General features: G+C 46.1%; 1 protein-coding gene across 6 annotated transcripts; it reads right to left on the minus strand.

Moving 5' to 3' along the window:
- Positions 1-3,497: 3,497 nt before the first annotated feature.
- ORAI2 (ORAI calcium release-activated calcium modulator 2) lies at positions 3,498-17,222 on the minus strand. 6 transcript variants are annotated; one of them, XM_062592379.1, is made up of 5 exons: positions 16,451-16,517; positions 14,607-14,652; positions 13,132-13,188; positions 11,723-11,963; positions 3,498-5,977 (listed from the first exon to the last, which is right to left on the minus strand). In XM_062592379.1, the coding sequence occupies exons 4-5, from the start codon at positions 11,948-11,950 to the stop codon at positions 5,432-5,434; spliced, it is 774 nt and encodes a 257-aa protein (XP_062448363.1). In that variant the 5' UTR covers positions 11,951-11,963; positions 13,132-13,188; positions 14,607-14,652; positions 16,451-16,517; the 3' UTR covers positions 3,498-5,431. The 6 variants fall into 6 exon arrangements, with proteins under 6 accessions (XP_062448363.1, XP_062448364.1, XP_062448362.1 ...); XM_062592380.1 differs by lacking the exons at positions 13,132-13,188; positions 16,451-16,517 and adding an exon at positions 16,979-17,039; XM_062592378.1 differs by lacking the exon at positions 13,132-13,188.
- Positions 17,223-17,600: the final 378 nt, after the last annotated feature.

Consider the following 17,600-nt stretch of genomic DNA (forward strand, 5'->3'; position numbering starts at 1 on the left):
ATTTGCAATACCCTCTTTTACATTTACATTGTGTTCTCCGTCTGTTCAAATACGTTCTGTGTGCCTACCCATTTCATTCTTTCTGCAAAGGAAGGCTTCCTTATGAATCAGAGCGCCACAATAACAAGATAAACAATATTAGCTCATATTGTGCTCCGCCTTTATTAGCTGAATTCTTCTGCCTTGTTCAAACTACAGAGGAAGGTGCTGTTCTTGCCAGAAAATTTCAGCTCTTCCTAGTTGATATCTTAATTGTTTTTAAATGAAAATTATACTGAGCTGAAAGCCAAGGGCTTTATCTTAAAAAGGAAAAAAAAAAAAAAGTGCCCCAAACTTAATCTAGTCACTATTCAGTCATTACTATGTCTAGCTTCTGACAATTTTCATCCATTAAACAGCACCTTGGGCATCTTCTTAGAGAGTTCAAAACAGCATAACACACCCAGCTGCCCTGTATTGCTTTAAAAACTTTATGTACATTCTCTCCTAAAAAAGCTAGAATTGCAGCATTATAGAACATTCACAATTAGTTTGGGTTATCAAGTATCATAGAAAACTAGGGAAAGTATAAATAGATTTTAATCTCAACTAATTAGCTGTTAAAAATAATTTTGGCTACGATGCTAGTATCATTAATGTAAGACAAACTTCAATGGTTTTCACGCTGTAGTATTTTCTACTGCAGCTGTTTACCATCTTAACCAAGATTAGCACTTGTAAAACATGCTTTTAGTAAGGGCCTGGTTCTTGAAACAAGTGCATCAAACTGGTATATTTTAAAAGGAGAAGGGTAATATCTGACAGAGCTACAAAAGAAAACAAAAAAAACAGAACAAAAAAAACCAAAACAAAACAAAACAAAAAACACACAAGTTAACCAACAGAGGATGCTGGAGGGCTTGAGAAATGAAAAACTTTGCATGTTTATCCAGTTTCACTCATACAACTAGACAACAATTGATACAGGTGTCATTGTGCATAAAATACTGTTCATGCATAGATAAAACAAAAATAGGCAAAGTTTAAGACACAGAGACTTTTTTTCCTGCTACCACTTAACTGAATCAACATCCCGCTCATTATCGGTCATTAACAACTCCAGGAAGAAGGCAAGTGCCGAACTGTACGTACAGGTAAATATTCAAGTTTTTCAAATTCAATCAGTAAATAGTTACTGGAACTGTTTTCTTAGACAGCCTGTGAGAAGAGAATCAGAAAGCGAACATGCTGGCATAGCTGTGCTGGGATCCAAATTCGAGCTTGTGGCTCATTGGCAGGGGTTTATTGAAGAAGCTGTCTTAAAAGTAGAAAAAATAAGAATTAGAAGACAAAACTATAAAAGCAGGGGCTCTTGAGGGGTGTCTGTGTTTTAAAGGAAGGGAAAGAACAGAAAGGACGTCGTGAAATCTCCAAAAGGAGCCGTGAGTGCGAGCAACGTGATGCTGGCTCACCCCGCTCACCGCAGCCGTCTGCCCATGCGGCGGGCTGCAAACAGCAACCCTCCGCCCGGCGCCCCACAGTCAAGAAACGGAAGGGTTTTAGGGTTTTAGCTCTGCGGCTGCACCTCATCCACCAGCTTTCTATAAACGCTTCCACATATCTGAGCACTTACGGCACGGCGCGCTCCACCCGGGGCCCTTGCACAATATTGCTTTCATCTGTCACCTGGCTCAGGCCCAGCTTGTTGCATCTAACATCTCTTTCATCCCCTCCCGCATAAAGCTCTCCCGTAAGAGCCATATATCCAACGACACAACAGGGGCAGGCGAGGAGAGAGAGGCCTGCCCCAGAGCTAGGTTAAAAATAGGTAGCTTGCAAAATGAGAGCTGCCACTACCCGCAGCCGGAGAGCGAACCCGATACTGCTCCCAGGTGCTGTGAGCTTCTCACGCTCGCTGTCAGGCCCGGCCTCGACTCCTGCAAACCGGGAAAGGAGAGAGGAGTCACCTCCTGCTTTAGGAGGTGCCTGGGAACAAGCAGCAGCAGGGCCGGGGCGCGATGCTGGAGAGCTTCATCCCCTCGCTAGGGAGGGCAGGCAGCAGCCGGCCGAGGAACCCTTCCAGGGCTGGAGTCGGCAGCGGGATGCTGTCTGCCAGGGAAAAACTGCTCAGAAGCACTGGAGAAAAGGAGGACTCGAGGCTCTGGAGCAAGGCGGTGGCTGTTGGCCCAGCAAGCCCCGGTGGAGCCCGGGCCCTGGGTGAGCCTCGCTGAATAAGCAGAGGAATGGCCTGAACGAGGTGAGAACCGGCCCGGAGACTCCCAGCCCAAGGGAGCTGAAAATTAGGGCAAGAGCCACCCCCCAGTGCAGTACCCCAGGGCCCAAGATGGTTCCAAACACCAGTAAAACCATGGGGGAGACCCTGGCCAAACCGCAGCCGGAGCCCGGGACCCTCAGGAGAAGCATCCCCACGCAGGCAAGGGAGGAACCGGCGCGCCGGCGAACGGAGCCGCGCGAAGGCCAAACCCACGACAGCAGCGACGCTACGGCGCAGGGCACCCGCGGCCAGGCACCCGCGGGCAAACACGGCCGCAGCGCGACGCGCTGCCAGGTCCGCTGGGGCACGGTGCGGACAGAAAAGCATCTCCGTGCTTCACCGACGGGAATCCTGCCGACGGCCACGGGGGCAGCAGCAGAAGCAAGGAGGATTTCCTGGCACCGCAGCACAGAAACAACTTGTCTGGACAAGTACAGCGTCCTCCTTGATGGATTAATTCCCAATTCTGTTGCTCACAGATACCACAGACAATCTTTCTGCAACACAAGTCTGGACCCAAACAGCAGCAAAGATGTAAGAGAGATCGAGGAAGAGAGGCAGAAGCAGGAGAAGGCATCGCTGTTCTTGGGAAAAACGAGTAAGAGGAGCTACACTGAGAAGGCGACGGATAGACTAGAAAGATCCACGACGCCAGAGCCAAAGAGCAAAATTCTCCCGTGGGCTTTCGGGAGAAAGGAGAACTCAGTGCCCAGAGAGACAGCAGAAAGAACTGTGAACAAAAGCAAGGGGAAAAGGCATGATTATGCTGTTTTAAGTGTATTCACCCTCGGGAAACTATCTCAAACTACCCCAGGCTCCCCGCTGCAATAAGGCGATCCCTCTCCAGTCACAGCTCTGCTGCCTTGAGACCATCTTGAATCCAATCCTAGCAAAGCCGTACCAAGTTATTCTAGAAAAAGCGAAGCACAGCCTCTGCTGCATTTCTCCGTTTGCTGAAGTTTTATATTTGCAGTGAATTAAGTGAACAATTTGGCTGTTTCAAAGTGAGCTGCATTGTGTTCACAGCACTGCGTGCGCTCTGTGAAACTTGACTTCTTTTTTTAATTACAAAAACAGCTCAATACTTTCTCCACAACTGATTTCAAACCTCCTGGGCTCCACAGCAAGCACAGTAGTACAGATAAGAGATTCATCCTGTCTGGTCAGGCCCTAGTCTCACAACAGAAAGCGTGTTGGTAAAGGAGCATACATACGTAATAGCTGGCAAAAAACTCAACTCTGATTTTATTATATAAACCTTTAATTTTTATTGTGGTAAAAAAAGAGACAGGAGGGAGAAAGGGCAGACTCCTGAGGACACCAAATGAATTTTATGAATTTATGACCACCCACTTCCTGGAGGACACTCATTTTTTGCATATGAGCACAAGCAGTACAGACTAAGCATTTAGCACACATTTTCTTTGCTGCAGATCAGCCAATATGGTACACACCAACTGGGGTAAGAACAACAGATGAAAGCCACAGACATAGCGCTAAGCAACTTGTTCAGCAATGATCAAATTCAAATGTAAACAAGAGAGATTAGAGTTTGGTTCCCAAGGCTCTCCTCCGAGAGAAATATAGGGATAATGTCTCCTGTTGCCCTGGGATTTACGTGTACCCTCCCCTCCAGGAAGCTGACATGTAGTATACTGACATCAGATTTCTTGAATCCCAGTGGAATAAAGGACCAGGGTAAAATAGAACATTACAAACATCCTGAATGATTTCAGAAACCTGTGGCCTGAGAGACTGTAAAAACTGTGATGGTCAAGTGCAGAGCAGGGCCAAGAAAACGTGCTTATGCTTCTTTTAGTGCTGTGTGTCAAAAAGCCTTACTTTTCCTTAAAAGAGCTCATGGTTGCAAAATACTTTTCCCTCCATAAAGTTACCATAAATCATAAAGTTATTTTTTATAGAAGTTTTCACTGAAGAGGATGCTAGTAGAATTTACAGACTTTTCTTGCTAAGCAATACAGACATGCAAGGGTTGTTTTTGCTGCTGCTGAAAAAAAGCCAGCTTAAATGAAATGTGATAGCTCTTTAACGACATACAGCTCTCCCACTGGAGCCAGCTCCATCAGACTTATAACAACTCCAGGTTCCACCAGAGAAGTTGTTTGCTTTGGTGGCAGAGAAGGAAACGTTAATTTTCTGTGGGCTAATGCTACAACTGACAACCAAAAGTGATGAAATACAGAGAGTTGGGGCTTGCCCTCTCCAGCAAACCAGGCTAGCAAGAGACATTGCAACCATACATAAATGAAGGCGACATAGCAACAGATTTCCACAGTATGCTATACACTATTGCTCCCTACCTCCTTGAAACTTGCTTTTCTAGTCCTTCAAAGTTCTATGTCTCATTAAATTCCTTGCCACTGTTCTGTTTTAAGAATGTCCTTGTTAAAATTAACACACCTGTAAGCCTTCCCTGGGCACTCTTGCCTTGTATTGGAAAGATCACACGATCTTGGCATTTGTTCGATCTAAGTTGACAAATGCTGTTGAAGTAAGTACGACAGAACTTCCCAGCCTCCAGTAATCTGAAATTCTACCCTCCCAGCTGTAAAAATATAGTAAGGAATAGCAAGAAAAGAAAATAAAAGCTAAGGCTGATTTCTTTCTGGTTTCCTATTTCTAGAGCACCCGTTTTGGAGCAAAGGTGGTGAACAGTCAGTTTCTATTGTGCTTTCTTGAATATCCTCAAGTCGACTGCAGATACCATCATTAACCAGCTCAGCTCTAGAAAGAAGCTGCCAGTTAAGTGCTGCTGCACTGACAGCCAGGGAGGTCTGACACACAAGACAGGTCCTACACACACACTGGCTTTTTAGACAGCTGATGCAGTTTTACACTTGGCAAGAGAATGTTGCATTTGTAAAAAATATAGATATTTGGCTACTTGTACCAACATTAATGTAGATAAAGTTTTGGCCTTAACTCCATGGCAGTGTCTATTTAAATATACAAGTGTGTAGGACCAGAAACAGGCCAGAAACCACAGCATCTGAAACAGCACTAGAACCCACAGCTACATATGGCAGGCAATTAGCATTTAGATATTTAAGCCTCAAAACAATCCATCATTGGTGTGTCTCGCCAACTATCAAAACAGGTGTTTTGCTCTTAGCCTCAGCTCAGTGGATTTGCTGGAAGCAGCCCTCTCCCTCTTTGTCACACTACCTGCATGCCTCGGTCATGCCCGTCTAACTGCACTTTCAGTTTGTGAAGCTCTTCAATCTCCCGGTTGTGGCGCTCCGTTTTGTGCCGCACCAAAGACCGGTAGAAGTGAATGGTGAAGACGACGAAGATCAGACCCACTGGGACCATAATGATGGTGGAGACCAGGGCTGCCTGCCAACCTGCATGGCCACTGGGCTTCTGGATGGTAGTGGTGTCATTTTTCAGCATGGAGTCCACAGGCAGAAATTTTATCCAGCAGAGAAGCACAACTTCCGCCAGGAAAAGGAGGATTCCCAACACTGTGGAGAAGCCCCATGCCAACTCTATGTAGGGATGCATGCGTTCATGTGGGGATTCACTAATGGAGTTCAGGTTGTGGATGTTGCTCACCGCTTCCACATTAGGCAGAATGCAGGTGCTGATGAGCAGGGCAAAGAGATGAACTGCCACTAGCACTGTTGTGCAGGCACTGAAAGCAATCAGCAGCATCTGGGGGTACTTGTACTGCATTTCCAACTGCACCTCCACCATGGCAACCTAGAGAGAAAGGAACACAAAGCAAACAATAACAAAAAGCTGTCAACAGCTGCTAGTCCTCCTATTTTCCTCTTTCCAAGGCTCTCATCCAGGAAAGCATCTTTACTCAGGAAAAGCACCTAAGGTTAAGTACACACTTAAATGCTTTCAGAATGGCAGCCCAAATCAATCATTCTCATTTCCCATGAAGAAGACATACATACAGTCTGCAGGTTGGCCTTGCTCAAGGCTTGTGAGCATATTTCTGCACTGTAGTTTTCTGAAATAACAGCTCTCTCCTTGCAACCACGAACCATACGTATTCCATCAAACCAAACACACAACAGAAGGAACACATTAGGCAGCCAGCGTAGCTTGGCGGCAGCTGACAGCCCGCAAGCCCTCTTGCTCATCACACCTTCCTCTTCCGCTCACCATTAGAGATTGCAATGCAGGAAGTTTCAACTTGAGAGTAAAGAAACTCAACTTGAGCCTAAGGAAAAGCAAAAGCAGCAGCCTTTCTGGCCAGCTACCAGAAAGGTTACACTACCTCCCATGGGAGGCATGCAAGCGTCTTTATAGCTTAAGTTATTCCACAGTTAAAATAGCTGCCTTCTATTCTTGGAACATCTTAAGTCCTTTTTATTACAAATATGCTCAGATACAAGTTATTTATATCCCAAAATTTCTCCCTCGAGATCTAATACCTTACTGATTTATTCAACACAAGTGGACAGTTACTGGTGTATGGGTGTGTTAAACAACTCCACTAAAAAGCTTTTGTTTCCAGAAAATAGACTCGGATCAAGTAAGTTACTAAAGCTATTCATTTTGTACGCAGTGTGGAATTTTTTAATCAAGTAAAACTTAATAAACAGAGTAAGTGCAAGAGAGCAAGGAACTCTACCAGAGCAAGAACAAGAATCCAGGTACAGATTTGTAACTGGTTTAGTGTAAGAAATTGGAAAATTATTTAACCTATCTATGAAATAAAATAGTTAACCCCAAAACTTCCTGGGTTAGTTTGTAAAGTGTCACCCCTCAAAGGACTGCAAAAAACTTCTGCTAAGAGAAGCTACAAATACCGTTGACAAGAACATCAGCCATTCCCCTCTACTACCTCTCTAGCAGCTTGCTTGAATCTGCAGCTGCCCTTCACCATTTGGGCAGACAGTAAAATAAAGCCTGTCAATAGGCCAAACCTCTGGCAATCCCAGGCAACTTGCTGTTCTTATGCTGCATGTGATAAGAAAAGCAGAAGCTGATGTTTGCATACCTGCCTCAGGCCAGCTCCTCTCAAGACTATCATGAGAAGGCAAAGTCAGAACAAAGAGCTTGATTCTGGGAAGCAGAGATGGATTTTGCAGAACAGACACATCATTTCTTTATCCAGCCCTCACATAAAACTAGTGCTGCACAGTCATTTCAGTCTCTGTATAATAATCTGCATCATTCAGTCTGGCATTGCTTGTGGATAATAATATTTAGGCAGTGGATAATACAGGATAAGCTCATGTTCTCACTGCTGGTGGCTCTGAAGATGTTTAGAAGGGGACAGAATCAGTGCTTGTATTGGCATGGCTACTGTCTTATCTACACTTACTTTGCTACCATCAGTAGTCCGGATGAAGGTGTGTCACAGTCAAGCCTGGACACATCTATTAGCAATCAACATTTAATATTTGGTGGCAAATAGATTTTATACCTACATCAGCTCTTTAAGATATTAGAGACACCAAAAGTGGACAGTGCTTGGACATTCTTTGCTTTTGCTCAGGTTACAAAGGCTTTGTAGGATTCTTGTTTGCACTTCAGAGGAGTCCTTATCACACAGTGGAGAAATAAATGAAGGATTAGCTTCATTATCTATTGCAAGCAAGGCCCATTTAATTGAAACATACATCACACTGCCTTGCCTATGTTCTCTTTGCAGTTCCCCATGCATTGATTCAAGGAGATGAGACTTACTCACTGCTGTCCTGTTCTGTACAATATGCTTGTACAGTGCTGTGACTGTCAGCCACACCATATCAGACAGGAAAAGCTACAGGTGAACTGTTTGCTACTGGGTGCTGTAACACCCAGAGACCTAGCATTCAGCAAGCTGAATAGGAATTGTACCTGCATGTTCAATTTATAGCTTTATATTAAAGCTGAAAGCCTGGCTGATGTCAACATATCAATTCCTACTTGTTAGCCTTCGCATGAGCAGCAGTTTTCAGCTAATTGGATGTTTCTTCCCACACTAACCTATTCCCTAGGGCTAGCTTCAGCTGTGCAACGTGATGAATTTTTAACACTGACTGATGGCTCAGTAAGAGGTATTTCAGGGAAAAACATCAACAATCCAGATCCAGGGCAGCAAGGCAGAAAAACAGTTCATTTAACCAAAACAGGTACTGGAAAGGTGAGCGATCTCTTACCACTTTACACCATGATGTATCATGTCATTCCCTGACCGGGATAAGAGAAAGAGGACAAGCTGACATAACCCATTTAAAAATCATTAAATACGCTGCTTAGCCTGTAACACTACTAATACGTCATGTTTGATACAATTATACTCTTCTGTGATAACAGACCCTTTTATTTTAACCTGCTCCCAGAAGCCAAGATAAGGGGCTTGACTTTGCAAGGCATTAAGGCACTCTGCTGAGTAGCCAAGTATTTCAGCACAGACTTAATTTTAACCTGGAGAATTGTACTATTGAACTCAACATTCACAGGTTTGCTAATGGACCATGTGCTCAGAACAGTTTAGAATTAAACTGCAATTAAATTACATATAATTATGTTTTTTTTTTCAGATCAGAATAGTGCCCAGATTGTCTACAACAAAGATGATGCTCATCTTGAGAAATTTAGATTAGGACTGATAATATCATTCAAGAAGATGACAAATGGCTTAACATAAAACATGACATTCACACAGATGGTTTAGCAGTCTGTAATAAATATCAGTCCAGTAGATCTGTTGGATTTTTTTTTTTAATATCAAACATACCTCTCCTGTGACATTTGGACAAATGCTGAGAAGGCTGGCAAACAGCAACAGCTCTTGTCCCCATCAGGAAAATGATCAAGGAGGTTTATGAAGCTCTAAAATAAATGTAGTACTTCTGAAAAATACTAAACTAAGAGTATTAGGAACTTATCTCCTTCATCTGCAGCCTTCCCAGGGCAAATCCAATAGCCTCAGCAACCTACCCACCTCCAAATAGACCTGGAACCAGAATGCAGCCACATCACTCTAATCTGCCCATCTCCCTGCCAGAAATACCAAAGATAGCATCAAGTAATGAGGAAGGTTTGTATTATTCTACAGCCTGTCCAGAAGGAGTTGGATCAAAGCCACTGCCTGTTAATTAAACAGCCATCAGCTAGTAATAATTTTCAGCCAATATGGAACTGGCTTGAATCAAACACACTGGCAGGGAGGTAAATAAAGCACTAGCCAAGCCATGTATAATGTTTGTTGACATAGTTAAATGCACATAAGACTCAGGGCAACTATTTAACTCTAAATAACTGTGCTGCTTTCATCAATAGCCAAACAGATGCTCTTATTAGACCAAAGTAAACATCTGCTTACTAAATACCTGTCTATCAAATTACCAGTGAAGAAAGAAACAGGTAGCAATGGAGAAATAGATCACCTTTAACCAGAAGGTCCAATATGATCAGCTGAGGAAAAGTTTAATAATAAACAGAATGCAAGCACTGCAATATTTTTATTTCTGAGTACTACCAATTCCAGATATACTTAATATGTTAAGTTGGTGATCCGAAATTAACACTGCCTGCACCTATTTGGTTATTTGATGTGATTTTTAAACAGTTTAAAAAGGAAGTCAGCAGCAGTCCCTAGTACCAGCTCTGGTGTCCACTACAATCAGACTGAAAAACCGAGTGGTAAAGGAATCCTTTAACAATTGATCAAATAACGTGAAGTAAAGCAGACAACTGTAGCAGACAGCTATATGTGTCATAAATAGAAGTTACATAGTTTAGTCTGTACTTCTGCTGAAAAGTATTCAGCACTTTCTGTTCTGCGAGTTGAAAACAAATGCTTTGTTTTCAGATACGTGTTTGAGCCCTGCAACGCAGGTAGGCTCCAAGTTTTTGTGGTGCGCGAGGGATGCCAGCCGACAACACACCCAGGCACAGACGCCTGCTTGCCAAATCAGGCTGCCTAGGTATAGCAAAGTTCACAACACTATAAAATCCTCCCTATATTCATTTACTAACCATGCTAAAAGAGGACAAATACAAATAATTAGCACAGAACTCAAGTAACCTAGAGGCACAGTCAAGAAGTGAACTGCTTTTTAGAATAAGAAAGTTTGCCAGTCTGGAGAAAAAAAAAAAAACAAAAAAACACACTTCAGGAGACTACTCATCCTTTTTAAAACGAGAATGTACCTTCTGCCTGTTTCAGCACGTAAAACTTGGTTACAAACCAACATATGTTGAATGGACTGTTTTACAAGCATCCCATGGATGCAGTCAGCAAGGAAAGAGAAATTGCAAAGGAACCAAACACCCTTGCAGACTATCCTCACTTTACTCCCTGCTCACATTTTTGCAACTTCTGTCCCAAAAAACATGCTTGTCATCCAAAACTAGAATTCACTCTCATAACGTTATAGACAACTCTTTTTCGGGGAAGTGGGGGGAGAACAAGGGCAAAAGAGAGCTGAAATAAAACAATAAAAAAGCTATCTGAAAAGTTTCCAAGATCTCTCTCTCTCCCGAGCTTCAGGATATAACCCCTTTGCATCATCTCCTGCTCTCACACCCTGCCCTCTGCAAGTATGCCCTCGGTAGCCAGGCTTGGAAAAAAAACATGTCTGCTCATTTCCTGAGCAGAAAACCTCCCTGAAACAATTTCAAGTCTCACTTTCAATATGCCAGAACCAGAGGGAAGACCAGAAAAAGTTCATCCTGTCACATCACGTCAGTGTTTTGCTAATGCCACTGCTCAAATGGGTTTGAACACTTGACTGCTGATGGTCCATGCTGTTCATTTGCTTGCTGCCTGACATGGTTCTGATCCATGCAAATAGCTTCCAGATAACACCCAAGTGCTGCACCCAAGAAAAGCAACTACTAGGAATTACTTCCAAGAGGCAGCACTGACAAAAATATATTAGGTTTGTCTCCTCTCGAGACTACACAATCATCTCAATACCAGCCCTGGTGTCTGAGCGTGCAGAGCCTCTGGCACAGGCACTCGAAACACTCCCCAAGATATAACACGATCTCTCGGTTCATGCTATGGAAACTTCTCTCTGGCAGACTATGACCCAGCCTCTGCCTTATTTTAAGGCGTTGTAACCTGAAAAAAATGCATACATAAATTAAGATAATATTTATAACTACAGCAACCACAGGGTGCAGAGGAGCTGCACAAGCAAGCGCAACCTTATGTATGTGCTGAGCCAGTGACATCTGGCCTCAGGGCCAAGGGAGAGCTTGGGTCCCATTTGTTCAGCAGTACTGATGCAACACTTAGGACCACTGGCTGGTAAAGGACCAGTATTTTACATGGCTGATTTGGGAGCCATACATTCTGTATGGCTCTCTGAGAGAGAGACAACATAAAACTTTTCAACAGCAGCCATACAGAAACCCACAAGCAAATGCCTCCTACCTCTTCAGGAAATAAGAGTACATCCTCCTTCACAGGAAGGAAACAACACTGATTAACAGATGATTTTACAGAACTCAAACTTTCACAAAGTTTTTTCTGTGAAATAAACCTACCATGGCAAATCCAGAGAGCAGAGCAGAGGTTCTGCTGGAAGCTTTGAGTTTGGCTCGGCTCAGGTACAATTTTCTCCATGAAAGGGCCTGAACGGAGTGGTGATTTGATGTGACCAATTCCAGATAGCTGCGTCGGACCCAGTCCCGATAATCCATGCCTTTTGTGCCAGGTTCAGAGCAACAAGCAGGAGTGGAAGGATCCACCGGAACATTTAATTCAGAACTCATGATGAAAGAAATGCTAAGGAAATAAAAACAGTCATATTCAAAAGGAGGTAGCAGAAAGAATAAGTATCAACTACTGATATAAAAGACTGGAGGACTAGTCTAGTGAATGGGCAGGATAGGAAAAAAAGCTATTTTAAAAAAGGTTACGCTTAGTCAGTAGATAAAAGATGGACCAAATCGTATCAACTTGAGACACACAAAGCAGACAAAGGACCATCTGTAATTGCTAAAAATGACCATGAGAACTAGAAAAGATTCTACAAGTAAGGCTGGGAACTGTTCCAATATGAATTCAGGAAGACAATCTGACTTTTCATTTCAAAGCTGGCATCAGCTTAAGTCTCAACTTTCCCCTTTAATGCCCTAAAATACCTACCCTTCTTGCCCATGATTACTTCTTTTTGTGTAAAGATTTTGTAAATATTTTGCAATTTGTTTACATATTTTTTAAACTGACAATTTAATTCCACATTGCATCATGAGCCAGATTCGATGCATCTTACAGAGCACCAAACTAACTCTAGCAAACGTATTTAGTTTTTCCCCACGCACACTTGAAAAACAGGGTTTTCAATTAAACCAGCACTCATCATAGCAGAGTTCTGATGGGCATAGTTCTACCCCAAGACTGTAAACAGTCACACAGCTGAATGCTGTGTAGGGTTAACAAACAAATTTGCTGAGCTCCTGCAGTGAAAAGTTAAAATTCTTAAACCACTCACACCCACACTGCATTTATCAGCCACATCTGACCACTAACTGCATTCCATTGCTTCCGTCAGTGCCTCTTAGCACAGGGAAAGAAAAATGCAATTCCAAGGGGAAAAGCAGGCTTCCTTCCAGGGAATTTGAGTGTCCTCAGATGCGAGAGACTGCACTGAAAGATGTGAGAAAGCAGCAAGATGCTATCAGGTCATTAATGCCATAGCTGTCAGCACAGACAAGTTCTAGATCCAAACCAAGCCCCTCCTTACACCACAGCTTAGTCACGCAGTTGCCCAAAGGACTCCTGTTGTCTCAGTGTCACTCTCAGATACAGAACAGTATTTGGATTATATTTTGCATAAGAATTTGTCAAGTCTGGCAAACATCTGAAACTGGCAATCTAATTCCCCGTCTGCTGAAAAACAGAAACAGTGATTTTTCCGATTAGTCCTCACACCCACAAGTCTACCACTGACCTCCCTGGCAGTGACAGGTAGCAACGTCAGAGCTGCATCACATGGGACATCCAGCTCCTAGAAGGAGTAGACATATGCAGAGAATCATGCATGAGGTAGTACTAATTAGGCTCAGCACTACGCTTCGAGGGCGCCTTGCTGTTACTTTGACACGAGCTTGAGCCCTGACTGCATCCCCCCTGCACCAGCCAGTTCTCCATATACACAGGCCATATGGCGACTGAGATAACAACTAATAAACCAATGTTTGCTGCAAGACTTAAGGAAGTGGCAGAGATAAAAGGGCATCAACTGCCCACAACTCCAAACGTCATTTTTAAAGAGGAACAGGGCTATTCCAGGCACAGTAACCCAGATTAGACTGCAGCAGCAAATAAAGGAAAGCATCACAGGTTGTAAGAATCTGTCCCTCCCAAGCACTGCTGTCCCATGAGCTTTCAGATTTTGACACCCTCAGACATAAGGATGAGAGCGAGAGCGTAAGACCACTCTTCTAGGCAGTTTTTGATAAAGTGATCATTACAGCCCCTGCAGCACTTGGGTGCTATCTGGAAGCTATTTCCATAGGTCAAAACCATGTCAGGCAGCAAGCAAATAAACAGCATGGACCATCAGCAGTCAAGTGTTCAAGCCCATCCGAGCTGTGATGTTAGCAAAACATGCTGTGACAGGATGAACTTTTTCTGATCTTCCTTCTGATTCTGGCATACTGAAAGGGAGACTTGAAATCTGTTTCAGGGAGGTTTTCTGCTCAGGAAATGGGCTTTTTTTCTCCCTGAGTCTGGCTACTGAGGGCATACTTGCAGAGGGCAGGGTGTGAAAGGCCCAGTCTGGCTCCTGAATTGCTGAGGAACTAAGAGTTTTCAAACTACTTGAGGGGAAAAAAAAAGATCTGTAAGTGTAAAAGACAAAGGTTGTTTATAAAAACACCCCAAGAATCACAACAATGCAAAACAGAACACAGTAACAGAGAGAAACCTCCCTGTTTGCTCTGTATTTCCAGAAAAGGCAAGAATTGCCTATTTTTCAGAGGGGGGAAAAGGCCTGCTGCAGGACATGGAGCAGAGAGACTCTGTGAGCAGCGAGACTATGAAGCTCTGTTTCCTGTGATAACATCCTGTGTGGATTCTCTGATGCCTAGGTGGGGTGAACTTATTAACTTTCTCCTCCATTAGAACACTGAGGGCCTCTATTCTGCCATTTATTTTCACAAGATGCGTAGGAACTTAGCATTTTTAAAACATCAGCCCCTCCGACTAACTCCACTGAAAAGGGTTCAGAAGGTCTAGAGGGAGAACGAGAGCATCCAATCACATCTGCTTGTTTCCTTTGGAAAATAAGCCAGAAATACCACAGGGATGAACTTTCACCCTGGAGCAGCTCAAGAGATGTTCCCAAAGAAGTAAACAGAACTCAGAATAAAATCTGTAAACACAAGCTCAGCTCAAACAAGCAATAGTGTGCAACACACTCACCTTGCTGACTACAGACATGGAGGGACTGGGTGAAGGGCTCTGAGGGCTGAAATACAAGACCAAAGAAAGATTTTTATATGCAGTTACCTTAAGAAGCTTTACTCCAGAAGTGCTCTCGAGCCAGGTAATCTGTGTTGCAGAGAGCTATTCTGGAAATTTCACGCTCCTGACTTGCAGTTTTAGGGTTCAGGACACTGGCTCTTAGACAAATACGAACTTTCCTACAGGGCTTTACAGCACAGCATCAGCACAGGGCTGTTCAGCTCTGGCCTGAGGATCAGGACTTCCCCAGGAGACCTCTCCCTCAGCCTAACAGTCAGCTCTGGCTGTTCCTCCCCGCTGTGTCTTTACTCACCTCTGTCGCACCACCAGCGCATTTGACCCCACTTCATTTCATGCCACGGAAGATGGAAAGCTCTCTGTGAGCGCTACCTAGTATTGATTTTATTATCCCGCCCAGCAGCAAGCCCAAGAGGGAAAGGCTTTGCCACACTTTAGCTCTCAGCTGGCTCTGTACAGATGCAAGCGCACGTGCAGGGATTTCCTCACGGCAGGCAATGAAGCAAGCAGCCAGGCTGAGATACGTGTATCACCCTCCCACCTCCAGCATCTCCGGACACCTCAGCCTGCAGAACGCAGTCTCGGCAGTGCTACCAGCTCCTCTGCGCAGCTTCAGCACTCCAGACCCTTCCCCTCGTACCTGGTTTCTCTCCTGTGCCTTGGCTGCCAGCCTGAGTTCGCTGAGCATATTTGCACCATCATCCTTCTCTCCTGAATAATAGCACTCAAGACCCCATGCACCATGGCTGAGCCTAAGCCCTTGACCCACCGCACTGCCTGCCTCCGCGCACGCTGTGCTCAGACCCTTTTGCTATAGGCAACAAGAAGATCCTCATGTGGTGCTGAGCTGGAACCCCAGTTAGGGGAGGCTCCTTCTGGCACTGCGGGCACGGGGCAAACACGGCCCTAACAAGCAGCTAGCAGCAGGCCAGACTCCTGCCTGATGGAGCACCTTTCCCTGCATCTGCTTCCCTCGTTTCCCTTTCCCCAAAGCCAAGATTTCACATCCCTTAAACACGTTTTTCTTCCTCCTCCTCCATCACACAGGTAAGATGCGGACCTCTTCCACTCCTCTCTAACAGACCCCAGGCAGGGACCTCATTCCCAAATCTCCAGGGGATCCCCCCAGCTGCAGCCCTCGTGCCCTTTTCCCCTCCGCTCCAGCGCACAGCGGAGCTCCGCGGGGGCCACACGGACCCCGTCCCCTCCTCAGCCGGGACCCTCCTGCCAGCCCTCCCTCCCCTCTTTGCTCCTGCCACGGGCTCCCTCGGGAGAAGCTCTTCCCGCGTCCCCTTCTGACCGGGGAACACCCTCCAACAGCACCGCTGGGACCTCACGTCCCCAGGCAGCACGGGACCCCCACAGCTGAGATCCCCCCTCCAGCAGGGCATCTCCAGCAGGGGCTCCCCGTGCAGGACGGGACCCCCTCGCCCCCCACCCGTCGCTCGCAGGGCACCTCCTGAGCAGAGGGTCTCGGCGCCTCCTTCCCAGCTGCTCCCTACACCCCTCAGGCAGGATGGGACCCCCCACACACACAGGAGGGTCTTTCCTCCAACAGCACCTTGAAAGAAACGACCCCCCCGCCCCCATGCAGCCCCCAAGCAGCCGCCGCTCCCCCCCCCCCGGCACCCTCCGCAGGGGACGATCCCGCGACGGCATCCAAGGCCCGTCCACAGCCCCCCGGCAGGGTGGGACCCACCCCCGCCTCGGCCCCAGCCCCTCGGGCAGGACGAGCCCCCTCGCCTCGCCCCGTCGGGGGGGGATGCGGCCCCCTGCCCGCTCACCGCCGCGGCCTCGCCACGCCGCCCCCTCCGCCGGCCCCGCTCGGCGCCGCCGCCGCCTCCGCCGCTGCCACGGCAACGCCGGGCACCCGCCACGTGACCCGCAGGAAATGCGGCGGCGGCCCCGCCCGCGCCACGTGACCGCCCGCTCATTGGGCGGCGGCGGCCGAGGGGCGGGGCTGCGAGGCCACGCCACGCCCCCTCCCCCCCTCCCGCCGCTGTGCAGCGCCGAGCACCGCGGGGCTCGCCCGGCGCGGGAGCGGCGCGGCGGCGGCCGCCGCCCTCGGGGCGCCCCCTGCCAGCGCGCACTACGGGAGAAAGTCCGGCCCGCCGCTCCAAAGGCTCACGGTCTGACTGAAAAAAATAAAATAAAATAAATAAAAAGGAAAACGACCACTCTGATAAAAGCGTTACCCCGGTCTGGACCGTGCACCTCTAAATCTTTCCACAGAAAAAGTGTTAGTTCAGCGGGATCGAAATGTGCTTTTATTCAATTATGAATTATATACACACCGCCGAGTCACCACTTACATAAGTCCAAAAGGCAGCGCCGACTTGTGCCTCCGCCGAGCTGCAACAACCTCTGGCTGAAGTACAAAAAAGACTTGCAAACGAGGGCTATCAACGCCAGACGGCCATCGCCCTGCATTCCTCCTTGATTGGCTCAGCAGGAAATCCTGAATAAACCCATCAAAGAGCAAGGACGGCAATAGACTTATGGGAAAGAGGAAGGAGTTCCTTCCCTGAACTCGAGATAAAATGCTGCAGGGCAGTGCAATGTGTCAGCTTTATCGCAAAGCAAGCTCATCCTCCTGAATTTGTTTCTGTTTGGGGAAGAAAAAAAGATAAACAGAGGAAAACAATCCCTAAAAGCTTATCTCATTAAAGAGACAAATGCACTTGTTATCCTAAGTGCGCCTTTCACCTTTAAGATTGCAAATACCTCTGCTGGGTTGCAGCACTAAGCTGTCGCTGTGGTCCCTTGGGGGCTCACATGCACGTGGAAATGGAGCAGCAGCAAACCTAGCCCCCCCGAAGGTTAGTCTCCTCCATTAGAGGAAGGAGAGGGACTGCTTTAGGAAAGAATCCAGAGCAAGGATCGAACTTAAGCAGGTCACGTTTCTTGGCTATTTAAATCCTTTGTTTTATTACT

The sequence above is a fragment of the Rhea pennata genome, chromosome 20 (assembly GCF_028389875.1).
Source record: "Rhea pennata isolate bPtePen1 chromosome 20, bPtePen1.pri, whole genome shotgun sequence".
NCBI lineage: Eukaryota > Metazoa > Chordata > Aves > Rheiformes > Rheidae > Rhea > Rhea pennata.